This window comes from Salmo salar, chromosome ssa22, assembly GCF_905237065.1.
Source record: "Salmo salar chromosome ssa22, Ssal_v3.1, whole genome shotgun sequence".
NCBI classification, from domain to species: domain Eukaryota; kingdom Metazoa; phylum Chordata; class Actinopteri; order Salmoniformes; family Salmonidae; genus Salmo; species Salmo salar.
In genome coordinates, this window is record NC_059463.1 from 22,882,366 (window position 1) to 22,909,337 (window position 26,972).

At 42.2% G+C, this 26,972-nt stretch overlaps 1 protein-coding gene across 3 annotated transcripts; it reads right to left on the reverse strand.

The window, feature by feature from the left end:
* Nucleotides 1-686: 686 nt before the first annotated feature.
* On the reverse strand, nt 687-26,870 carry ece1 (endothelin converting enzyme 1). 3 transcript variants are annotated; one of them, XM_045705623.1, is made up of 19 exons: nt 26,710-26,870; nt 15,323-15,409; nt 13,711-13,849; nt 12,204-12,416; nt 11,891-12,015; nt 11,525-11,671; nt 11,097-11,162; nt 10,512-10,700; nt 10,069-10,211; nt 6,509-6,623; nt 5,302-5,412; nt 5,105-5,203; nt 4,506-4,583; nt 4,080-4,183; nt 3,640-3,750; nt 3,141-3,208; nt 2,618-2,808; nt 1,987-2,082; nt 687-1,808 (listed from the first exon to the last, which is right to left on the reverse strand). In XM_045705623.1, exons 2-19 carry the CDS (start codon nt 15,407-15,409, stop codon nt 1,632-1,634), a joined length of 2,259 nt encoding a protein of 752 aa, XP_045561579.1. In that variant the 5' UTR covers nt 26,710-26,870; the 3' UTR covers nt 687-1,631. The 3 variants fall into 3 exon arrangements, with proteins under 3 accessions (XP_045561579.1, XP_045561578.1, XP_045561577.1); XM_045705622.1 differs by lacking the exon at nt 26,710-26,870 and adding an exon at nt 25,587-25,851; XM_045705621.1 differs by lacking the exon at nt 26,710-26,870 and having other exon boundaries at nt 15,323-15,933.
* Between the last annotated feature and the right edge of the window lie 102 nt (nt 26,871-26,972).

Genomic DNA, 26,972 nt, shown 5'->3' on the forward strand with positions numbered 1-26,972 from the left:
TGTAGCCAAAGATCATCTAGTCTACTGACTGGCACATACATTCATCTATATTGATGAGCACTGCATTATTCTTGTTCTAATAAATAACTATGCTTGGTGCTATTTTTAAAGAATGCATGGTATGTATTATTTTAACTGCAGTGGCTGTCTTGAAGTGTGTGTGTAAAATAAACTCTAATTTCTAACGAGGCAAGTCAGTTAAGAACAAATTCTTATTTACAATGACGGCCTACCGGGGAACAGTGGGTTCAGGGACAGAACGACAGATTTTTTACCTTACCAGCCGGGGATTCGATCCACCAACAACTAGGCTACCTGCCGCCCCATGCTATATTTATGGGGTCGTTCAAGAACCGCTCAATAATGTATACAAATGTAATCAGGTTCAGGTATTGTAATATGTACACATAATGATAATGGTGTATTTACAGGCAAAGCCCGAGAAGTCAAAACTTTGTAGTGGATTGTACTGTACTCAGTACTGCATTGTTTGTGTGCAGCGACATCTGTCGTCAATAACCATCAATTGACATACTTTTTTTCTTCTAAGTAATATAATCAGTAAGACTTAATTATTTTTGCTTTGATACATAGATACAGTTTTTATTTGTTTTGGAATCAAAAACTATAAAAAGTCCCTTTGAAGCATCAGACGAGCCATAGCAAAAGATGGGCATACAAAAGAATGGTGACAATATTTTTATTAGATTAGAAAAATAGTTTTTGACACAAAAGCCCTGTCATGCATGAGCAGCTCCAGAATGGGAAAACTCTGTTATGTGACTTGTTCGATGGTCAATACATCCTTCACAAGTTTCAGGAATTCTCTGATTGAAAACTATTCACTTAATATGTCCCTTATATCAGGCATTCAGCAATTCGGAAGATCACTTCTTTAAAACATCACTACTGTATAAACTGGAGACATTAAGCAATCAGACTTTACACAAATGATGATGTTGTGTTAGGTTTGTTGATGCAGAAACGACACACACATAGGTTATTGAATCGGATCAATCATGGGCAATAATAAAATATGACTTTTACAATCTACTTGACTTGTATTCTAGATGTGATTGACGGTTTCCTCCGGATTATATTATTTCAGTCCAAATCCAGTAATTGCAACTCGTCATTCTTTTGCAGTCTAAAAATATACAATAAGTGAAGACAACATAGAGGTGGATTGATCAGATACAAATTGTAACAGTGAAAAAGACATTACAGAAAATAAATATCACTTCCTGTTGAAAAATAAGGCATATGACAACTCTACATAAAACCTGATTGAGAGAAGTTCCATTAGTTTTCCCTTTTTGTATAGCCATTTCTTCACTTTCCAGTGTTAAAATTGTTCCTCTATATAAACATAAAGGCACATTTTCATAGAGTTTAATTGGGGGGGAAAGAGGCAGCTTTATAAAACAAATTGTCTTTATGAAGAGAGTTGGGGCTGGCTCAACCTCCAGCCCTCATAAGGACCCTGAGAAGGGTAGAGTGGGTAAAACAGCTGGATTTTTAGTGGTATCAAGACCAATGCTCTCCTTCCTCAGAGACTTTGCCTCTATTTTGCTCCAAATCCCCAATGCCCATTTTGCCACCTGCCATACCGAGAAATGGGTAGCAAAGCATCACCAAAGCTCACACTTGTGTTTAGGGTTCATGGGGGAATCTGCCTTGCAGCCAAAGTGCTCAGAGAACTCATGGGAATTGGAGATGGTGCCAATAACTCGAAATCTTGATGGACTGTGTGGATCTGTGATGACGCCCTCATGCGAGCTTTCCGGAGTCCGAACTGAGCACCATACCTACATATAGCAGGAAGCACAGACACACATTAAGGATTTCAGAGTGAAAAGTCCTTAATTTACATTATCAATGTAATAGGTCATTATAATTAATACATAACACTGTTGAAGGTAGGCATGCTAGAGAATGCATTACTACATTTGCCACAGACATGGATATACTTTAAGTGGCACAAACCTGTGCAAATCCAACAAAAAATAATTGATGATTGGTCATCCCCAGGGCAGGCAGGGTGGCCTCCTCTCCATTCTTTGCAATCCAGTTCATATAAGCCTTCAAAGCAGACAAGGGTCATATTACAGACAGCATGCATTATCCTCCTCTCGCCATAGAGAACAGTATGAGAAAAAAAACAGACTCTTTCTGCTCGCCCTCAGCTTTATTTCCTCTTCAGTCCTCACTAACAGACAGCGCTCATGCAGGTCCCCTTTTCTGCCATGTGGTTGGCTCATCTGCTCCATAACCTATGACTTTCATTTGACGGAAAGAATGTTTGAGAGCTCACTCTGAGGCTGACCAAGCCTCTCCAAGCCACCTGTTGCATTTCCAGGCTTTGCTGTGATGTAGGCAACCTCGTTTTTTCCACCACAGAGTAAAGACATGGCCCACAATGACCCAATCAAGTGAACAAGAAAACATGTAATGTGTGTCATAGTTCTGACCTTCCAAATACTGCATCTCACATTGATGATTCCGAAATGTCTGCACATTTACAGTATGTGTATGTATAAGATGAATTGCTCTTGCTCTTCATATTGTCAAGTCTACTTTGTGCTATCCCACCCTAACACCTCCCTGTCATACACACCTTGTAGGCAGCCTTCAGTCCACCATTGTCAGCTATGTTCTCTCCCAGGGTGTGTTTTCCATTCAGTGGTTCTTTGTTGATGCTGTAGTTACTGTACTGCTCCACCATACACTGGGTCTGCTTCTTAAAGGCCTCCACAGATGAGTTTTTCCACCAGGAGCGGAGGTTCCCATCCTTGTCGTACTCCCTCCCTTTAACATAAAGAAAAATATGCTGTAGAACTGGATGCCTCATTTAATATCATAATGTGTCACGTTCGGTGGGATGTTTTTTGGTGGGATGTTTCAACAGCCTATAATATATATTTTTTCTTCTTTTTTTTAAGATTATGCAGTCGAGATTCTGGTGAATTCGCAGGGGTCAGCTCGCCCTGTGATCAAAGTGTCTCCCCTGCCATGTAAGTATACAGCCTTTATTTAAAAAAATATATATAGCATTTTAGTTTGTAGCAAAACTTCTTATTTCCCATATAAAGTAATAAGAGTTAAGACAATACAACTTGTATGAAAATTAAAGATCTTACCTTGGTCATCAAAAGCGTGTGTCAACTCATGTCCCATAACTACACCAATCCCCCCAAAGTTCAGGGCCCTGGAAATAGATTCAAAATACTTTCAAGTAAATAAAAGCATTTTATAACTTGCAATTCAATTATTGGCTATGTGAAGACACTCAAGGAGACACACATACTGTATACAATTGATGCAAGTATGGCGTGCACATGTGGTGTACCTGTATTTGTGCCTGAAATGGGGACGTATTAGACATTTTACATTTGACATTTTTAGTCATTTAGCAGACGCTCTTATCCAGAGCGACTTACAGTAGTGAATACATTTCATTTCATGCATTTTTTTTTTTAAATATATTTTTTTTGTACTGGCCCCCCGTGGGAATCGAACCCACAACCCTGGCGTTGCACACACCATGCTGGCGTTGCAAACACCATGCTCTACCAACTGAGCCACAGGGAAGGCTAGGCCAAGGGAACTGTATAGGCTGAAGAGGGAAGAGGGACCTACTTTGGCCAAGAGCGGCTGTAAAAAGGAGCTTGAAGGATTCCTGCTGGGAGCACCATCTCATTCTTGGTGGGATTGTAGTATGCATTCACTGTAGGAGGGGTCATGCTCCACCTGTGTATGCAAGACATAGGATATAACACCAACTGAGCACAAAAGTCTGAGATCAGGGTGGTAAAAAACAGAAATTGACTCTCCCCTATCCCCTTCGCTAGGCTGTTGACTTCAGATCCGTGTGAAAGAATGAGAACCCTGAGCTACTCGGCTATGTAGTGAGAGAAAAGGATCAGTTCAGCTGAGGGATATTGGTTCCCGGGGAACGTTTCTGGATGTCAGCAGTATTCCTTAAAGTCAGAATGGGAATTTGTCCCTGTCAGAGCATTTGACCTCCTCTCTGGAGAGGCGAGCAACAGGAGGGTGAGGGCCGGGTTATAGACACTCACTGGTCTCTGTTGGGGGTTTTCCTCAGCTGGTCCGCAGTCACTCTGGCAGAGAAGTTGTAGTACTGCATGACATTTTGGAAATACAGGTCAGACACCACCTCAAACTGAGAAAGAGAGAGGAATCAGGTTAGACAAAGAAAGAGGTTTACACACAAGCAATGCAAACAGGAGATACTGTAAGATCAAATACATTTTTATTGGTTACATACAGATGGTTAGCAGATGTTATTGCGAGTGTAGCGAAATGCTTGTGCTTCTAGTTCCGACAGTGCAGCAATATCTAACAAGATTGACAACCCTCCTCAAAACCAGGGTCTTACAGTAAGACAACAAAGAGTTGTGTATTTTTTATCAACATATGATATGACATGGACAACTTCATAAAACAGAAGTATGCATATTTATTTTAATTACATATTTACCTACATCATTGAACACTTTGTCAAGCTCCTTGGGGTCCATGATGAATTTTGGATATCCAACCATGTTGTAAATGGCATCAGCCTATAACAGAGCAGATGAGGTGAAATGAGACAGATGCTAACACCAGATGGCACTGCAGAGTTAGTTTCACGAGCCTTATGCTAAACATGACCATTATAGCAAAAAGGACTATTACATTTACATTTGAGTCATTTAGCAGACACTCTTATCCAGAGCAACTTACAGTTAGCTTATCCATCTTAAGATAGCTAGGTGAGACAACCACATATCACAGTAAGTACACTTTTCCTTGATAAAAGTAGCTATCAGCAAAGTCAGTGCTGGCAAGAAAAGACAAGTGTAAGTGCAAACAAGGCAAGGGTGTTCTTTTTTGTGGACAATGCTTTATGTGTCCTGCCGGGCAATCTCTTATGGAATACAATTGAAACGCTATAGCTGTAACAGACACATCATACCATACCATGTTAATTACAAGGCAAGAAACATTTCCATAGTTTGCAGTCAGTGTAATGACAATTCCCTCACCCTAACAGTGGAAAACATCTTTCTGGCAGTTATTCAAAGCAACTCGTCTCGCCCACCTTCTCTTTGGCTGCCTTTTTGGTCTCCTGGTCCATCCAGCCCACATACTTCAGACTATCCTCAAATGCCCATTTGATCTCAGAGACCATATCTTCTGCCTGACAGACAGGGAAAAGGAAAGGCATGTCAGAATCTCACCCAGGGGCAGCTCACAGTGGAGGTAGTGCATGGGTGGGTGATACCTTGAAACACTTACAATGGCCTTGCTGTCCTCGTCGAAGGTGGCTTTGACAAACAGGGCCCCGAGAGCAAAGCCGAGGGCACTGTCCGTGTCGCTGACGCACAGCTTCCAGCGTGGGATGCAGCTCTGAAACATCACACTGAACACATGAGAACTATGACACCACACCACCCACACAAAAACACTGACATCACCTATACACACAAGATAGCACTGTCTCTCAGACTGTACAGTCTATACAAATACTTGAAAACACTGCATGATCCTAACACAGCATCAGTCTGTAACTGTATTAGATTTTATAATGCCCCTCAAGCATGAGGTAGTAGTGTTGGTTTTGCATATGAAGCAAACAATCTTTCCTTGGAATCCTTTATCTCAAGGCGAAGCCAGGCCTTTATCAGAGTGTGTAGGGAGACAGCACATTGCCCTCTAAAAGGGCTGACTGTTGTTTTTGTGAGATTCTCAGAGATTGGCAATGACAGGACCCTCCTCTCACCCCCCAACTTCCCCTCTCCTACTGGAGATATTAGAATCCAAACTGAGACTATGCAGCCAGGGGGAAAGGAAGAGGCCAAAAGAGTGGAAACGGGTGAGCAAAAGAAAGATAGGAGTAGATACAGGGGAAATAATGACAGAGGGAGTGATAGAGGTAGAAACGGAGGGGTGCTAATAGTGTAGTGTGGATGGTCTCAGGAATTGTGCACACACACTTGCAAACAAGCACACACAGGACGAGAAAGCACTTGGTATGTTTTAACAGTGTGACCCCAAACGGAAATCAAGGCCAGGGGAACAGGATCTAGCTCAGATAAGGGTTTGGATAGCTGGAACCCCCACAGCACAACACAGCAGATAGCTGTTAGCAGCAGACAGCTAAGGGAAAAAGCTGTCCAGGCAATATAATGTGTGTCTAGTGATGACAGTGACTCAGCTACTAAAGTATTTTCTTATCAGCTCCTTGTTTAATTAAGTTCGCTACTGACAAGTGCACATCTTATTACATTTTATCTATGTAAATTTCCATTTACAGTGTACTTTATAGCCACATAGTTTCAGTCACTCATTTATTTTAATCTGTGCTATAAGCAAATATAGCTTAACTCTGTTGACTGAAGCAGCAGGAAAAGCCAGTCCCCTTGAGTACTCTTATCTGAGGTCTGTTGCCTATTTCCCTGCCAGCTTAAAGCACTGACATTATCTCCATCTCTCTCCCTCTCACCTTCTTGGTTCCGTACATGACTTCAAAGAAGCGCTGCTCAGCATCCTGGAACTTCTGGTCCAGGATGGACACCATCTTCCTCAGCACCTTCATGATCATGTAGTTGTTCAGGATGCTGCACAGGTAGGAGTAGATTCATTCATTACGTCATTCATCACATTAACATTTCAGGAAAGGAAGCAAAATATATATGTACAGTGGCAAGAAAAAGTATGTGAACCCTTTGGAAATATCTGGATTTCTGCATAAATTAGTCAAACAATTAGATCTGATCTTCATCTAGGTCACAATAATAGACAAACAGTCTGCTTAAACTAATAACACAAATAATTATACGTTTTCATGTCTTTATTGAACACACTAAACATTCACAGTGCAGGGTGGGAAAAGTATGTGAACCCTTGGATTTACAGTGAGGGAAAAAAGTATTTGATCCCCTGCTGATTTTGTACGTTTGCCCACTGACAAACAAATGATCAGTCTATAATTCTAATGGTAGGTTTATTTGAACAGTGAGAGACAGAATAACAAAAACATCCAGAAAAACACGTCAAAAATGTTATAAATTGATTAGCATTTTAATGAGGGAAATAAGTATCAGAAAGATTTATGGCTCCCAGGTGTCTTTTATACAGGTAACGAGCTGAGATTAGGAGCACACTCTTAAAGGAAGTGCTCCTAATCTCAGCTTGGTACCTGTGTAAAAGACACCTGTCCACATAAGCAATCAATCAGATTCCAAACTCTACCATGGCCAAGACCAAAGAGCTCTCCAAGGATGTCAGGGACAAGATTGTAGACCTACACAAGGCTGGAATGGGCTACAAGACCATCGCCAAGCAGCTTGGTGAGAAGATGAAAACAGTTGGTGCGATTATTCGCAAATAGAAGAAACACAAAATAACTGTCAATCTCCCTCGGCCTGGGGCTCCATGCAAGATCTCACCTCGTGGAGTTGCAATGATCATGAGAATGGTGAGGAATCAGCCCAGAACTACACGGGTGGATCTTGTCAATGATCTCAAGGCAGCTGGGACCATAGTCACCAAGAAAACAATTGGTAACACACTACGCCGTGAAGGACTGAAATCCTGCAGCGCCCGCAAGGTCCCCCTGCTCACGAAAGCACATATACATGCCCGTCTGAAGTTTGCCAATGAACATCTGAATGATTCAGAGGACAACTGGGTTAAAGTGTTGTGGTCAGATGAGAACAAAATGGAGCTCTTTGGCATCAACTCAACTCGCCGTGTTTGGAGGAGGAGGAATGCTGCCTATGACCCCAAGAACACCATCCCCATCGTCAAACATGGAGGTGGAAACATTATGCTTTGGGGGTGTTTTTCTGATAAGGGAACAGGACAACTTCACCGCATCAAAGGGACGATGGACGGGGCCATGTGCCATCAAATCTTGGGTGAGAACCTCCTTCCCTTAGCCAGGGCATTGAAAATGGGTTGTGGATGGGTATTCCAGCATGACAATGACCCAAAACACACGGCCAAGGCAACAAAGGAGTGGCTCAAGAAGAAGCACATTAAGGTCCTGAGTGGCCTAGCCAGTCTCCAGACCTTAATCCCATAGAAAATCTGTGGAGGGAGCTGAAGGTTCGAGTTGCCAAACGTCAGCCTCGAAACCTTAATGGCTTGGAGAAGATCTGCAAAGAGGAGTGGGACAAAATCCCTCCTGAGATGTGTGCAAACCTGGTGGCCAACTACAAGAAACGTCTGACTTCTGTGATTGCCAACAAGGGTTTTGCCACCAAGTACTAATTCATGTTTTGCAGAGGGGTCAAATACTTATTTCCCTCATTAAAATGCAAATCATTTTATAACATTTTTGACATGTGTTTTTCTGTTTTTTGTTGTTGTTGTTATTCTGTCTCTCACTGTTCAAATAAACCTACCATTAAAATTATAGACTGATCATTTCTTTGTCAGTGGGCAAATGTACAAAATCAGCAGGGGATCAAATACATTTTTCCTTCACTGTAATAACTGGTTGACCCTCCTTTGGCAGCAATAACCTCAACCAAACATTTTCTGTAGTTGTGGATCAGACCTGCACAGTGGTCAGGAGGAATTTTTGACCATTCCTTTTTACAAAACTGTTTCAGTTCAGCAATATTCTTGGGATATCTGGTGTTAACCATTCTCTTGAGGTCATGCCACAGTATCCCAATCGGGTTGAGATCAGGACTCTGACTGGGCCACTCCAATAGGCGTATTTTCTTCTGTTGAAGCCATTCTGTTGTTGATTTACTTCTGTGTTTTGTGTCGTTGTCCTGTTGCATCACCCAACTTCTGTTGAGCTTCAATTGGAGGACAGATAGCCTTACATTCTCCTGCAAAATGTCTTGATAAACTTGGGAATTCATTTTTCCGTCGATGATAAACTGTCCAGGCCCTGAGGCAGCAAAGAAGCCCAAAACCATGATGCTCCCTCAACCATACTTTACAGTTGGGATGAGGTTTTGATGTTGGTGTGCCTTTTTTCTCTACACATAGTGTTGTGTGTTCCTTCCAAACAATTCAACTGTAGTTTCATCTGTCCACAGAATATTTTGCCAGTAGCGCTGTGGAACATCCAGGTGCACTTTTGCAAATTTCAGACGTGCAGCAATGTTTTTTTTCGACAGAAGTGGCTTCTTCCGTGGTGTCCTCCAATAAACACCATGCTTGTTTAGTGTTTTACGTGTCGTAGACTCTTCAACAGAGTTGTTAGCATGTTCCAGAGATTTATGTAAGTCTTTAGCTGACACTCTAGGATTCTCCTTAACCTCATTGAGCATGCTGTGCTGTGCTCTTGCAGTCATCTTTGCAGGACGGTCACTCCTAGGGAGAGAAGCAACAGTGCTGAACTTTCTCTATTTACAGACAATTTGTCTTGCCATGGACTGATGACCATCAAGGCTGTTATATATACTTTTGTAACCCTTTCCAGCTTTATGCAAGACAACAATTCTTAATCTTAGGTCTTCTGAGATCTCTTTTGTTCGAGGCATGGTTCACATCAGACAATGCTTCTTGTGAATAGCAAACTCAAATTTTGTGAGTGTTTTTATAGGGCAAGGGCAGCTCTAACCAACATCTCCAATCTCGTCTCATTGATTAGACTCCAGGTTTGCTGACTCCTGACTCCAATTAGCTTTTGGAGAAGTCATTAGCCTAGGGGTTCACATACTTTTTCCAATCTACACTGTGAATGTTTCAATGATGTATTCAATATAGACAAGAAAAATACAATAATTTGTGTTATTAGTTTAAGCACACTATGTGTGTCTATTGTTGCGACTTAGACGAAGATCAGATCAAATTTGATGACCAATTTATGCAGAAATCCAGGTACTTCCAAAGGGTTCACATACTTTTTCTTGCCACTTCAGTTTGCATAATGTTTTATAATGTCCCCTGTGCTGCTCATATAATATCACTGCTGAACCGATATGAAATCTTACATAAACCATATCATCCCAATGGTTACCTTAATTACATAGTGCTGTCCATCACCATTCAAATATGAATAATGAGTGGAAGGCAGGGCTAGAAAGTGGTTTTAACCTCTTGTTAGTGCTGGCAATGAGGTCAGAGACCTTCTGGAGGTAGTCCTTGGCGTACACCACCACAGGCTCTGAGTCATTGAGGGGTACAGGAGCAAACACATCTGTGAGGTAGGGCATCCAGTCCACCGCAGGAGCCAAGGTCTACAGAAACACAAAGAAACAATGACACTGTCAACATATCTACTGGTGCACCTGTCCTATCAGATTTATTTTTTATTTTTTTGCTTTTTTAATCAGCAGGTATGAACAGAAAGCAGTAAGAAAGACCTTGCAGAAAGCACTGTTAAACCAAAATACAATCTATGCAAATTGCACTTTCATTAACACATCTCAATCTGGGAGTCATCTGCTGTAGGTTTGTATCTAGTGATACTGCAGGTGGATATCTGGTGTTGACATGATGCTTGGATCAGCTGAAGCAGTAGAGAGATGGGTACTGACCGCCAGATCCTTTGCCTGGATCTTATGGTAGATGAGCTCCTCGTCCCTCCTCTCCTCCTGGGGTACGGTGATGTTGGCCAGGGTGGTCTCAAAGTCCACAATCTCCTGCATCAGCAATCTGGACGTCTCCTCTGAGCCCCCCAACAGGACCCCTAACTCCACCAGGAAGTCTAGGTATGCATTCAGATACTGCCAAGACCAAGTGGGAAGCACAGGGGGAGAAATGTTGGTTAAATTAATTTAAAAACACAATCCAGCGCTAGGAAAATACGGACTACTACAAGCACAGAGTTATCCCTTGAGCTATAAATTTCTTCTATATTATTTATACATGGTCTGTCCAAGTGGGGTACTGTAGGGTTTGTACTACCGCTTTGGATATTTTCTATTCCTAATAAAACACATATCTAGCGAGATAAGTTTGTCAGTATAGTGTACAAATGTATAAAGTTAATTTCCTAATTTAACCAGGCCTCTGCATCAAGGCACTGATCTATTTCATGTCCTCCCTTACCCTGTCTGTCATCATGCTACAATCTTTAAGCCTATTCACCACAGTGCCATAGTGCGGCCGCCTGTCAGTACCTTTGCATTGGCCGTTTTGTTAAGGTAGTAATCCCGTGAGGGGAGCCCCAGCCCGGATTGATCCACCTGTAGGTACAAGGAACAGTTCATGACTACCATCTCACACTTCATTTAAACATTTCAGCACTCTCAGCAAAGTGAGCCTCTTTCTTTGATAGTATAGTATTGCAGGATCTACTCTACAGTATACTGCAGCTTCGATTAACCTTACAATTTCTAATGTCCCTCTGCACATCTTTTTTAAAAAGAGCATGTAAATGTATATGTCAATCCTCTCTGAGCAGATCTGGGGATAAGTGATGTTTGATGATTTTTCTGACAAATGTAAATAGGAATGTAAATCAAAAGCTAAAGGAGTGAGGAGGAGGCCTGTGGGTGTAACTGGGCGTACAGCCACTGAGCCTTGGAGCCACTGGCTCTTCTCTCACCTGGATAATATTGCTGTTGGAGCTTTTGGAGTCAGTGCTGACAAACACAGTGAAGAATGGGGAGCAGCGGTAGTTGGCCGACACTGTGCGTAGAACCTCCTGGAAATTGTTCTTGTCCCAGGAGCCGGTTAGGGCCCATCCCCCCGTCTGAAAGAAGAAATATATGATCTCCTTCAGAGAGAGGCTCACTTAAAACCTGAGAGGTGGTGATCCTTTATATCAGGGCATTGGATACATTTAGGGTAATTAACTGTATATCATAAACAACATTTTACACATCTATTAGCACATCATAAACATAGCTTATATGTGCCTAGCGCTATGGCAGAAGACTGGATGAGGATGCCTCTTGATGAGCGAACTCACCTGATTGATGAGCTCCTGTAGAGGCTGAGCCCCTAACTCCTCAATCTTAGTCTCATTCATACAGGCCTTGTAATACCTCTGGGCCTTTTCCTCAGCCTTGCTCAGCCCCTTCACGGTGGTGTTCTCTGCCAAACACGACAGGTTTCACAGTTAAGTCTTCTACAAACGTATCTAACATTACAATGGGATAACAAAAATATAGAGAGAACAGTGGGGCAATAAGAACTAGCTAACTGTTTGTTTATATTTCTCTAGGCTGTTAAGGGTGAGAGGGGCAGCTAAGGACACCCCACCCCCTGAGGAGAAACCTTACCCAGCAGGTGCTTCATGACAGCCATGTTGCGCTCCCATAGGTTGCTGAAGGGACCCCAGCGGGACTTTCCCTCAGGGAGGGGGTTGTTCCTCACCCATCCCCCACAGGCAAAGTTGTAGAAGTCATGGCAGGGGTCCACCGAGTGGTCCAGGGCTCCCATCACAGCACTGGCCACAGTAATGCATGGCTCCGTCAGACACATGCCAGGGTGAGCTGCCAACAGGGAGTTGGACAAGACAACTAAACATACGGTATCAGATACCTCTTATAGGCACTGTGCTACTTCAGCCTCAACATAGACAACACTATTTATTTTCTTAAACAGCTAGTATATTTCAAGGTCCTTCAATAAATAATTCAAAATATGTCACGACATGGATGTTTTCAGACCATCTGGAAATCATTGTTTTCAACGGGTTACTGCAAAAAAATATATAACCTCAAAGAAAAATGTATTTTCCTTCTCTAAACTCCTACAGAAATAAACAGTGAAATAGAGAAGGGTTCGAGAGGTTGTGCCACAGACGAGATCACTGTCAGTCATTGTCCCACCGTTCCAACAGCTGGTCCTGATGCACTGCTCTTGCCCCTGGCCTGCACCTGTCACACCTAATTGTTATCCACAGGTGCAGTGTATCAATCACCCAGCCAGGCCCATCTCTCTGGGTTCCCTGTCTCATGGACAATGTCGAGGCACGGTTGTGGAAAATTCTCAGCAGGCCATTGTCCGATGCTGCCATTGGTTCTAAGATGGGCATTCGTTGGCTTTGACGTGATTGCCATACATTAACTGGCTGTGAAAGCTGAAATGTAAACGGATGTTCATGGAGTATTCTTTCTCTTTCATTGGACTGAATAAGGAGATGGATAATACAGTATTTTATCAGAAAGCGCTCTGGAATTTTTAAGGGCCTAGTTGCAAAAGCTGATTTATAGCCAAGTTGCATTTGGCAACTCCCTTTATGTTATTTTGGGAGAAGATGTGGAAAACATCTTTATATTTTTAGAGGGATAATAATTCATGACCCAAAGTCTAGTTAGTGCATTCTCATTCTGTCTCGTGTCTATGTTTGAGGCTATGTTGTACATAAGTCTACGTTTCTTTTAGGACAATAAGTTTAAAATGTCTAAATCAATGATCAACATAGACAAGAGACAGAATGAGAATGCACTAACTGGACTTTGGGTCATGAATAACAGGAGCTGAATAAAAGGAGTGGAAAGTGAATGGTGTAGTAAAAGCACATTCTTGTGTCGGTTCTCATAACAGACAGCGGGAGATTTGTCATGTGGGCTGATAGGTGGTTGAATAGGAGGAAGGGGCATTTGCTTCCCTTCTCAAAATACAAGGAAACTAATACTGAGCTGAGAAAATCTTTCAGTAAAGATTTGTACCCAGTAACATTTTGTCAGATTATATGAACATAAAAGAGAAAACCTAGGTTGTTTGGTCAATTCTTCTCAGGATTATTTAGTCAAATCAGGTTTAACAATCTCAGCCACTCACTCTCTTTGTAGAAGATCCCGACAGTGATAAGAGAGAAGAACAAGGCAACAGACAGAGCACACACTAAGACCAACAGCCTCCTCTCAGTGTGTGTCTTCTCAGCCCAACACCTGGGACCAGGGCCATGTCGCAGTGTCACCTGTACAGAAACACACACAGCAATGAGCACCACAGTGTCATCTCCATAGACACACATACACTGGTTACTGTATGTAATGGTTACAATGATTGGTATTCAACCCTTAACCACAGTACTCAGGCAAACAAACCACTCTATGTTCTATGAATGGAATCTTCTTTCTGGTCATAGATGATACACTGAACACCAGAGGCAGTAGTGCTAATACTGTGTGACTAAAATGTATTGGTTATGGTTGAAATGACTCATATGGTATATTACTATAGATAATGGCTTCCACACAATAATGCCTTTCAACACCCCTCTATATAAAGGTCATGTATTCATATTTTGTTCATTTCTTTATAGTTCTTCAGCCAGCATCATTAAAATGCATTGTGCCTCTGCCCCAGATAACAGGAAGGCAGAGCACTAACCACAATGGATGAACTAGGACATGGTCATGTTTTTTAAATGTCAGCCTGACTGCGTTTACTGAAAGCTCACTTGAGTTTTAGATCTGCTCAATTACTATAGGAATTAATGTGGCTTCCCCTCACTGAGCTCTACACACACCGCGAAAACCAATTATCCCAGACCTGTTAAAGAATTACATTTAGTCCCATTAACTAAGGCAAAGTTCAAATGTCACACTGAATGTGAGCAGCCCTGGTGACAAAGCCGCCACAGGCTTCCCAATCCTCTAGACTTTGAGGTTTGGGTGGGTTTGAACTTGTAATCTGTATTGATGTGTGCAATTGAGAAGACTTGTAGGCAGACATGTGTGAAGCCACTGACTCAGACAGCGCAGGTCTATTGTATAACCTGTTTTGGTTTCAGTTACATAGCTACTGTTGTTGTAGCCTCTAAAACTTTTTCCAACAGTGTCTTCAGTATACCTTTCTCTATCTACGGATATGTTTGTTTCTATGATAATCCAAAAAAACAACCATCCACAGTATGTGCAGTATGTTGTTCTGCATTCTTCTACTTAATCAGTTGTGGATATATCTCTGCTCTACTTAGTGCAGGGGAAAAAGAAGGATTCTGCACAGGGGTTATTTCAGAGTTATAAGACTGTTGTATTCTGCTGGGCTCTGCAACTGATTATCCAGGCTTTTTGAAGCACCCAGAAATGCAGATACTGTATGGGCCGCTGTAAAGGGTAGTTTGTTTTATAAAAGGGTTCCTCCTGAGATTGAAGTCTTTCTCTTCAAGTAGCCCTTAATGTTAAACATAGCACATAGCTGACAGAGAATAGCAGGCTGTCAGGAAATAGCATGGCGCTCATAGTCCTCACAAAGACAATAGAAAATCTGGAATTTGATTAGCTCAATGGTTATGAATTTCTTTGGAATGGAATGGAATTTGTCAGACAATGTAAGCAGATCATCACATAACAACAAAAGAAGCAGAATGAGTGCGTCTCTAGACAGACTTGGCATGTGTCAGAGTTTGTCGAAAAGGTTTATACAAAGGAATAGTTGTGCCTACCTGCATGGCAGAGGAGGGGTAGATCTCATCTCCGGTGGAGTCCACCAGGTCATCCTCGTCCAGAGTGGCCCTCTTGTACGTGGACATCTGAAAGGTCAAATGCAGAAAAGACTCCCTCAGTGCTTCCATGCTCCTCCAGGCCCTTCTCCTTTCCTTTGGTCAGGATGTGTGTGACGTTTACGCTTTAACAGTCTTTGGGAATTCTAGGTATGGTTTCACCCTCAGATCCATCAGGAAGAGTCTCTGTCTGTCTGCTTTGGGTTGCTCCAGTCCAGGGGAAGGAATATTAAAATCTCTCTTCACCTCACAGGCACACACTCACCTCCTCCCTTCCCCCTAACCCCTTACTCAACAACCCCCCTGGGGGCTGATCTCATGGGCACCGTCAAAACTCACTCACTCAAAAAGTCCTGTAAACGTTTACAAAGAGCCCTTCTTCTCAAGCAGCTATGTTGTTCTGCTCAGCCTTCTGTCACTACACTCTCTCCAGGAGCTCCCACTAAGCCCAATTTAGCCAAACGAGACAAAACAGAGAGGGAACTCGCAAAAAAAACAGGAAGAAGCATTGACTTGATCGACGGGCATGACTGAGTGTGAGGGTGTGTAAGAGGGAGTGTATGTGCATTCCACAGTGGTTTCATTTCGATTTAGGGAGGGAACTTTTGTAGGTTAGTTCACTCCCACTCTCCAATCCATAGGGCTAGACCAGAGGGTGGAGTCTGGATAGAAACACCCTCCCACTGCATGCTTTCAGTTGTTGCCTGGGTTACCGTCACCTGATATGCATGACAGTTGATTGTTCCAATTGTTAACCTGTCTAACCCTTCACCCAGAAGGATAATGCACTATTTCTTAAAAAATGATTATTTTACTACTTAGGTAAACAGCTGTAATTTAAAAGTGTAGTACTAGGTGTTCTCATTTTACATTTGAGTCATTTAGCAGACGCTCTTATCCAGAGCAACTTATATTTCTCCTGTTATCAATCTATCCATGACACTTGCACCTAGCCTAGGCCAAGCTTAGTTACTTTCTCCTATAACTCCTGCCAATGGCTCTGCGTCTTCAGCCTCCACGGACAGCAAATAGGCAGCTCTAACTGCTAGACCAACCGAACCAAACCCAGCTTTCTAGTACATGGACAGCGCCAGTCAACCCAACTGGCAGTATCACAAGTCAACCCTACTGGCAATATCACAAGTCAACCCTACTGGCAGTATCACAAGTCAACCCTACTGGCAGTATCACAAGTCAACCCTACTGGCAATATCACAAGTCATTCCTACTGGCAGTATCACAAGTCAACCCTACTGGCAGTATCACAAGTCAACCCTACTGGCAGTATCACAAGTCAACCCAACTGGCAGTATCACAAGTCAACCCTACTGGCAGTATCACAAGTCAACCCAACTGGCAGTATCACAAGTCAACCCTACTGGCAGTATCACAAGTCAACCCTACTGGCAGTATCACAAGTCAACCCTACTGGCAATATCACAAGTCAACCCTACTGGCAGTATCACAAGTCAACCCAACTGGCAGTATCACAAGTCAACCCAACTGGCTGTATCACAAGTCAACCCAACTGGCTGTATCACAAGTCAACCCTACTGGCAGTATCACAAGTCAACCAAACTGGCTGTATCACAAGTCAACCCAACTGGCTGTATCACAAGTCAACCCAACTGGCTGTATCACAAGTTAACCCAACTGGCTGTATCACAAGTCAACCCAACTGGCAGTATCACAAGTCAACCCAACTGGCTGTATCACAAGTTAACCCAACTAGCTGTATCACAAGTCAACCCAACTGGCTGTATCACAAGTCAACCCAACTGGCTGTATCACAAGTCAACCCTACTGGCTGTATCACAAGTCAACCCAACTGGCTGTATCACAAGTCAACCCAACTGGCTGTATCACAAGTCAACCCAACTGGCTGTATCACAAGTCAACCCTACTGGCTGTATCACAAGTCAACCCTACTGGCAGTATCACAAGTCAACCCAACTGGCAGTATCACAAGTCAACCCTACTGGCAGTATCACAAGTCAACCCTACTGGCAGTATCACAAGTCAACCCAACTGGCTGTATCACAAGTCAACCCTACTGGCAGTATCACATGTCAACTCAACTCGCTGTATCACAAGTCCCTAACAGCGCAGCGGACAGCCACTGGTGTTGTCTTAACCTCCACAAGGTCACTCATGCAAACTTCCCCACCGATGTCCACACTGATATACTTGGCTCTCCCTAACGAGGTCCTGCCTAGTCCCATCATCACCCTGTGGAGGGACCGTTCTGATGAGAGAGAGATGGTGGGAGAGACACAGAGGTGATGAAAGAGGTTAGAAAAACACTGGGAGAATACTTGTGGCCACCACTTTTTTTCCTAAAGTACATTTCCAGACTAAAGTGGGCTTCAGTTCTCAGCATCATAATGTCTACTCTACTGTATATGCATAGCTGATGACTGAGATTTGAATGACTGAGACGTTTTCTTCTCCTTTTCAGTTTATAAATATGGCTGTCCCTAAGCCTCCTTTTATGTAGCGAATGCATTTTACACACAAACAAAACAATGTGACTTTAGTCACAATCTATATTCCTTTTAAAACAACTACATTACAAAGGTAACACATGTAGTGGATGAGCCCAGGCACTATGTTACTAATCACAGTCCTCGGCCTACATAAGTTGTGGTATTCACCGGCACAAACCCATCCATGGCACGCACTCATTCCTGAGAGCACACTCTCATATTTAGACACTTTCTTGGCACTGATGTGTGTGCAGATGTGCCTCAGAGCGTTCCTGCATTTTGCCACAGATCGCTGCCGTTAATAACACTGGTTTTCAGACCAATGGTGACGCAGACTCCCTTTTCCTGCTGTTGAGAGGTGTAGGAGAGACGAATGTAAAGCTAATGGTAGGAGGTTTGTTGTGACTCACCAGGAACACCTGTGTAAGTTTGTATCCTGTCAATAGGGTTTTTGTCAATGAGAACACCTCTATACTGTAGGAGCCGGATGCTACCGAGGCCACACATAGTGATAGTGTGAGGTCATAGGCATTCCATAACATAGTAATTCTATGAGATCCTAACAGGAAGATGGAACACAGTCACTCTGATTTCCTAAGACCTGTCTAGAATGTTTTGCTGCACCCAAAGTTGATTCTTTTATAAAACTTACTGTGATACACAAACAACGTTTCGACCAACATGTTCTTCATCAGGTAAATTAACCCTACATGACCCACAACAACCATATTACCTCAATTACCTCGACTAATCTGTGGCCCGCACATTGACTCTTTAATGGTACCACCTGTATATAGCCTCCCTACTGTTATTTTATTGTTGCTTCTATTTGTCTTCTTAATTTTTTTTACTTCAGTTTATTTTAGTAAATACTTTCTTAACACTTATTTTTCTTAAAACTGCATTGTTGGTTAAGGGTTTGTAAGTAAGCATTTCACTGTAAGGTCTACACCTGTTGTATTCGGTGCATGTGACCATTTTTGTTTATTTTTTTATTTGCACAGGATCCCTTGGTGTTCTCATGGTCTGGGTCTGTGACATGACTCTGGCTCTACAGTGTCTTTGTTTGTGTTCCTCCACAGCATGTGGGGATGTGTCTCACAGAGCAGCAGATGGCTATGAGAGGTCAATATTCCAGGATTCTTGAACCCTAGTGAGGCCATGGCCTCTGAGGGAGGATAGAAAACACAAGCATGCGTCAGTAATTCGTCACAGATCCTGCAAACCAGACGATTATTTGTGTAAGGGGAGTGTGTGTTTGTGCATGTATTTGTGTATGTGTTTCTAGAATATGGGCAATGGACATGCAAGCACAATTTGCACAAAAGAAAGAGGCAGAGGCTGCGATTCCGAAGGTAACCGCCCTGTGGTGCATACTGTTGGGTTTTGGCCGCATGAGAGAAAAATGCGACCATTCGCACAATCACCCTAAAATCTCATAAGAAATTAAGTGACTTTTTTGTCTTACAGTAAGGTTATACTATGTTATTATATTCTGTTCTGTAAAATACTATCATTATGTGATCTTGCAGACATTGATTCAGCTTTGATCTAACTTTATTAAACAAGCACCATTCTCCATTTCTATCACTGAAATTCGCCAGAGTAGCTTGTTCTCTGGGCAGCCGAACAAGTAGAGCAGAGACTGTGCATAAAGTAGAGAATCTCGCACATGAGCAGAAGCTTCAGGCCTTTAGCTATTGGGAAGAGGGTTCCAGAGAATTCGGACCCACAGCCACTTCAAAAATAATATCAGCTTCACAAGGATTAATGTCTATGGTAAATGAGATCATATGGTTATGTGGTTTTGGCCCACGACTGACAACATTGGCCTCTTGTTCATTTGGCGTAAACATAGCTATCCTTGGATTGCCAAATGACATAGAGGATTATCCTCTCCTTCTATTAAATTAATTTCCTGACTGGCAAGTGAGTAACAGATCTCATTCAATCTCCTCATAAGGGAGAGAAATTTGAAAATATCTTAAAGATATTTGGGGTTTTGGTAACAGAATGACATAACACTCTGTGATATTTCTTAACTTACAGAAGGGAAATCATTTCAGCAAAAATAAATATAAATGTTGATATTAGTTGGCAGGGTACTTTACTTCTGTTGAGATAATGGGCATCATGCCAACCCAGAGATGGAGCTAGTAGGCCGCCTATCTATTTTTTTTACATTTTTACATTTTAGACATTTAGCAGACGCTCTTATCCAGAGCGACTTACAAATTGGTGCATTCACCTATAATATCCAGTGGAACAACCACTTTACAATAGTGCATCTAAATCTTTTAAGGGGGGGGTTAGAAGGATTACTTTATCCTATCCCAGGTATTCCTTGAAGAGGTGGGGTTTCAGGTGTCTCCGGAAGGTGGTGATTGACTCCGCTGTCCTGGCGTCGTGAGGGAGCTTGTTCCACCATTGGGGTGCCAGAGCAGCGAACAGTTTTGACTGGGGTGAGCGGGAACTGTGCTTCCTCAGAGGTAGGGAGGCGAGCAGGCCAGAGGTGGATGAACGGAGTGCCCTTGTTTGGGTGTAGGGCCTGATCAGAGCCTGAAGGTACGGAGGTGCCGTTCCCCTCACAGCTCCGTAGGCAAGCACCATGGTCTTGTAGCGGATGCGAGCTTCGACTGGAAGCCAGTGGAGAGAGCGGAGGAGCGGGGTGACGTGAGAGAACTTGGGAAGGTTGAACACCAGACGGGCTGCGGCATTCTGGATCTATGATAAAGCTTTTGGGAGGTGGAGAAAGTGGTTGACACAACAGCGACTTGCATCAACGACTGTTGTAAGCAGCAGTTCAGCAGATATGGCATACCTGACAGTGGTGTAGTTACAGATAATGTCCCCCAGTTCACGAGTCAAGACTTTGTTTGTGAAAGCCTGGGAATTCCATCATGTGACCTCTTCAACCCACCACAGTCAGAGTAATGGGAAAGCTGAGTCAGCTGTGAAAATAGCAACGGCTTTCATCACAAAGGCTATGCGGGACGGCAAAGATGTGAAGCAAGCCATTTTGGCATAGAGAAATACTTCCACAGAGGCCTTCAGTAGCAGTCCTGTACAGCGCTTAATGTCTAGACGCACTCGCTCTCTGCTGCAAACAGCTCCCAAGCTCCTCACACCAAAGGTCATTTGGGATGTGCAGGCACACGTGTGCACATCAGGAGACATCAAAACAGTACTATGACCAACATGCTAAAAATATGCCTGTAATAAAAAAAAGGCCAAGCTGCTAGAGTGCTCCTGTCACCTCAAGCAATGGATGCCACATGGAGTCTTGGCACATGCATAAGGCACATCAGCGCAAGGTCCTATGAAGTGGAAGTAAAGGGCCGAAAGTATTGAAGGAACTGGAGGGACATACACCAACGTTCAGGAGAGCACAGAATGGCCGCATGGGAGGACTGTGAATATCCTCTGGATGGTGTGGGCAGGATGAATTGTGGGGAGACTAGGAAGATCCCACCAGGTCTGTCATCTCTGCCAACCTTGCCTCCACAATGTTAGGAGGATGTGGATGAGGAAGGAGAGGCCCCGGGGCTCCCAGAGGTGCCCAACATGCTGCCAGCGCAGCGGCTAACATAAGACCGCCCCTTTTTGGTTCCAGGTAGAACCCTTTTGGGTTTCATGTAGAACCCTCTGTAGTAAGGAACCAATGATGGTTATTCAAAGGGTTCTCCTATGGGGACAGCCGAAGAAGCATTTAAGGTTCTAGATAGCACCTTTTTTTCTAAGTGTGTAGAGGGACTTTGTCCCTTAAGAAATGGACAATGAACTGATGTTTGTTAATTATAAAAAATAAAGATGATAATAATGTTGTAAATAGATATCTTCATAAGGGCTGGTGTTAAAATTGTATGAAGTCTCGAGCTAATTCTACATGAAAAGGAGGATGTTGAGATAATGGGCCAACCCAGAGATGGTACTAGTAGGCAGCCTATCTATGATAGATATACATGTGCATTATCAGTACCTGATTAGGATGTCACGACCTGTAACATGACTTACTACCGGAGTAAATGATTATGATAGCACCTTATATAACTCTCCGACGTACACTTTTTAACAACTTCAACATTACTGTGTTTTGGTGTATTTTTTTTATACCTTTTAAGACCCCTTTTCCATTGGTTTAACCAAAAAGCAAAGCCTTTGCTTTTTCCTAATTTTAGGATGGAAAATGGTTGAAAGATTGATGTGCCTTCATTAAAAAAAATATAGACTCTTAGCTTTCATTTGACACCAAATTGTATGTGCTCCTATGAACTTCATGTTAGTGCTCATGTGGCCTTTTACATGGAAATGCCCAGTACTAGATACTGCCCCCCAGGAGTCAAACAAATGTTAACCCTTTAGTATAACCTAGGGGGAAGAGCTGTAGCTAGGAACACATTCCAAAGATTCCAACTTTAGGCACTCAGGATACAAACACAGCCATGTAAAAATGTGTTCAAGGGGATTAGACACAGTAGTCACAGCCAGCCTACAACACAAACCAGTCCAAAATTTCACATAGGCCCAACACAAGGTCTAATGTTTTACTACCCCGGGCTGCTTGAAGGACGTAGATAAAGACAGACTGCACGGCTGAACATTGCAGCTCATGACCTGTGACGTCAAACAGGCCCTGGTGTTAAATGTCTTCCTCTGCATGTTTCCTTTGGAGAAAACACCCTGATACTGTGAGGTGGTGGGTAAAAACAACTGTATCCAGGCCAATATAAGCATAAGAGTAACACAAGATAAACATACAAAAACTAAAGGCTTACCCTTCTTAGCCTGGAACATTCATTTAATAAGACTCTGAGAGGTTCTGCAAATTCTGACACCCAGATGGGTCCTCTCATACACTGTTCTCTCTCTATAGGCATACACAAAGTCCATTATCATCATAGAAATACCACATGAATGACTCCAATAACATGTTTTATATCCAAGTAATTCATAAAAAACAATGATGAAACTATTAGTACAGTTTGTTTATGCAAGTGTTAATAAAGCAATGTTTGTAGAGTTACTTATACCTTTATACCACTTCGACCCCACCCATCCCCTATAAACCAGTACCAAACACTTGGATAATGTCATTCGCACATCCTTGTCAAAGGACACTATGAACTTGGTGTCCCTTCATGATCTTCATTACATAACCCTTATACAGTCATGTGTACAGTAAAACAATACTGCAGTTGATCATTCTGTATCTGATATAATGTCAGTCAGTGACCTAACCTGAAACACACAAAAAAACGTCCCTCAAAAAAACAGTAAAGACTACTGCACAATGAACGGGAGGCACCATGTAGGCTAACGTCCAGGTGTAACATGAGAATACCTATGGAGAATATGTTATCTGCATGATGTGGGATTTACAGCTCAGGTAGGCCTAGATAACATTCGATTACCTGCGTCTGCTGCTGCATGTGGCCTAATATTGACTTCCAAGAAACTCTCACGCTCACCCCTGGGCCCTAGGTAGGCTAATGAATAACCACTATGTAAACAAGGATGGCAACAACAAGTGACAAACCAATTATGGACTCAAAATGATTATTTTTCCTTTTTCAATTAAAAAGTGTGTTCAATAGTGTTTTCAAACCATCTTTGCTGTAGTAGTAGGCTATACAGTATCTGCACTATATATACAGTATCTGCCAACATGATCATCTACTCACAGACTTAAACACTTTTATTTAAGTCTGTGAGTAGGCTTGGCTAAAATTCAGGGATGACTTGTTTTGGTAATGCAGAAACCGGTTCCAGCTGGGAATTATGCAAAACACACACTAGGGTGACCACATATCCCTGACAGTGGCCTTTTCTTCTGCAACCAAACAATCATGTCCGGCATTTTATCAACAAATTCAAACACCACTAATTTGGACAGAAAAAAGGTTGGTTCCTCCTGTATTTCATTCATACATTCCAACCTGTCTTTTGCAGTCACGTTGTGTATATGAAAAGATGAAGGCCTATATCATCAGGATGTGGTACTGATGTTAAACACTTCTCCAATCGTTGTTGAGATCTGATATTCTGAGCAAGACAAGCATGCCAATGTCATAGGCCTATCGTCAACCAATCACATTTCCCAAATCCTTTCGGGAAAATTCCAGCTAAACTTGGAGAGGACAGTTAGGCCTAGCTACTTACAAAGCTGGTTTATGACGAAGAGCTACAAAATTCAATAAATAGCCATATTAGACTGAAAGGCAGGTCAATTTGTCAAACTTGGGAGGTTCTCCATGCTCATTAGTTGCTCATTCAACATATTTGGTGTTACTTTACTCAAGCCTGTTTTAAAAGTCTCAATCCCTGGGACCAACTAGAACTGTTTCCTTGGCCACATATTACTAGATTTTCATAAAACAGCTGCACATGTGGGCTCTCGTTTCTGCATCACCATATTTTGCGCGAGGGAAGAGTAGGCTAGGTGCAATACAATTATACTGAACAAAAATATAAACGCAACATGCAACAATTTCAAAGATTTTACTGAGTTACAGTTCACATAAGGAAATCAGTCAATTTAAATAAATTCATTAGGCCCTAATCTATGCATTTCACATAACTGGGCAGGGGTGCAGCCATGGGGGTTGCCTTGGAGGGCATAGGCCCACCCACTGGGGAGCCAGGACCAGCCAATCAGAATGAGTTTTTCCCCACAAAAGGGATTTATTACAGACATAAATACTCCTCAGCACTACCCCATCAGATGATCTCGCAGGTGAAGAAGCCAGATGTGGAGGTCCTGGAATGGCGTGGTTACACGTGGTCTGCGGTTATGAGGCCGGTTGGACATACTGCCAAAATCTCTAAAATTACGTTGAAGGCAGTTTATGGCAGAGAAATTAACATTAAATTATCTGGCAACTGCTCTGGTGGACATTCCTGCAGGCAGCATGCCAATTGCATGCACCCTCAAAACTTGAGACATCTTTGGCATTGGTTACAAAACTGCACATTTTAAAGTGGCCTTTTATTGTCCCCAGCACACAGTGCACCTGTGTAATGATCATGCTGTTTAATCAACTTCTTGACAAGCCAAACCTGTCAGGTGAATGGATTATCTTGGCAAAGGAGAAATGCTCACTAACACGGCTGTAAACACATTTGTACACAACATTTGAATGAAATAATATTTTTGTGCTCATGGAAAATGTCGGTGATGTTTTTATTTCAGCTCATGAAACATGAGACCAACAGTTTACATGTTGCGTTTATATTTTTGTTCAGTGTAGCTCGTTCGGTACAGCGGGAGCTGTATGGTGCTCATTTAGTAAAGTTAGAAGAAAGCTGAAGCAATGTCTTGGAAGATCACATACTGATTAATTAGTATTCTACATAACATAACCAAATATACCTATAATAGCATAGTATAACGTTATTGTCACATCAAAAACATATGAGATTTAACTGAAATAAAAAATATTTTATCATGCGGACAAAACTGCGAATGTCCAGCAAAATCATCCTGTTGTCCCACATTTGGGTATTTTAAAATGTGGTCAACTTAACACTACCTCATGTCATGGTGGTAAACAGTGAACATTGTAATTGAGCACCATACATTTGTTACGCATCGGGTCATCGCACAGAGATGGTCAAATGTTCCAAATGTAGAGTACTTGTTTACACCAACGGCAGCCAACACATGATTGTAATAAACATATGGTATGTAATTAATAAACATTTTAAACGGAACAGGTTCTTACCACCATTACTTCAGCTCACTCTGTCTATGCAGTCCTCTCATAAGCCTTCAGCGGACAGCTGTTGGTTTGCCAGACGCTACAAACGATATTAACTATATTTTCAGTCGTGTCACCACACAAGGCGAAAGCTTCACTGTAAATATTGAGTTTACAAGTTACCCTTGAAAAGCATTTGCCCGACCAATAGCAGGACGAGAAGCGACGGTTTTCCGTCCTTCTAACAAGAGGATTTGAGAAATGGGCGGGTCTTAATAAAAATGTTTTGTTACCTTTTCTTAGAAAGTTTGACTTGATTTGTGGTTGCAATTAATGTGCAAAAAGTTATCCTGCGGAAAAAAGGGTCCCACTTTACTAAGGAACCAAAACAATATGCCTTTGTGTTTACAGTGCATGATAGTTTAGCCTACATGTAGGTACAGCCAGGTACATTATTAAAGTATATTTACCCTAATTAGGTTACAACTGCTACCTGTTTTGGTTTATGCAATTTTCAAGGATTTGCAAATAAAGCGATAGATAATTTATCTAAAGCAATAAGGGGTGGTTTATCTGCAATTCATTAGAATTTGTTCACACAGGCCTACACAATTCTCTCAAGTGTTGAAGGATTAAGGAACTTGAATTGTTGACTGGACATTTCGTTACATGCAGCGCAATCACTTAAGGTGTGGAGATCAAAGAAAATGAAACTGCAATAAGCTTCTAAAGCAAACAAGTGCCTAATAGGATCAATGGGATTATAATTATTATTATAATGCACAAATTTTTTCACAGTTCCCCAGGAAATTTGTGAAAGTTAGCCTTGAGTGCCATGCTACTAGGCCTAATGGTTATGTAGAAGTTAACAACATCTTGGCTCTGGCTGGTCCAATCTTTGTAATCATCCTTCGCTATAATAGTTTTTTGTTCTTACACAAAAAATATATATTGTAATAAAACTAACAGGAATTGGAATAGCAGATGGACTCAGATTGTGCCTATACTAAGTAGGCCTACTATTATTCAGTTCAGTAAATTCTTTTATCCAAGCAATTATTGATACTTAATTGAAATATACTGTTCAAATGCTGTAGCCTTCCTGTTTGTCAGTGCAGGTGAGGCTCTGCGGTAATAGCGTACTTACCTCAAACGTAAATTCAAGTCCTGCTATGTCTATTCCCCCTCAATTGCTACAGTGTTGGCAGTGGTGAGATAATCCCAGTAGTGTTTGCCGGTTCACACTGGGGTTTGTTTGTGAGGGACACTTGGAGAGAGAGGGTAGGTAGTGTAGCCTTCCTGTATGAGAGGGAGCCAAGGAGAGGATTCGATTAAGCTGTCCCCGGTGCCCGTATGAGCGGAGTTAACACTGGGTGAAAAGTGATCACATTCGTTTTGAAACCAGACTGC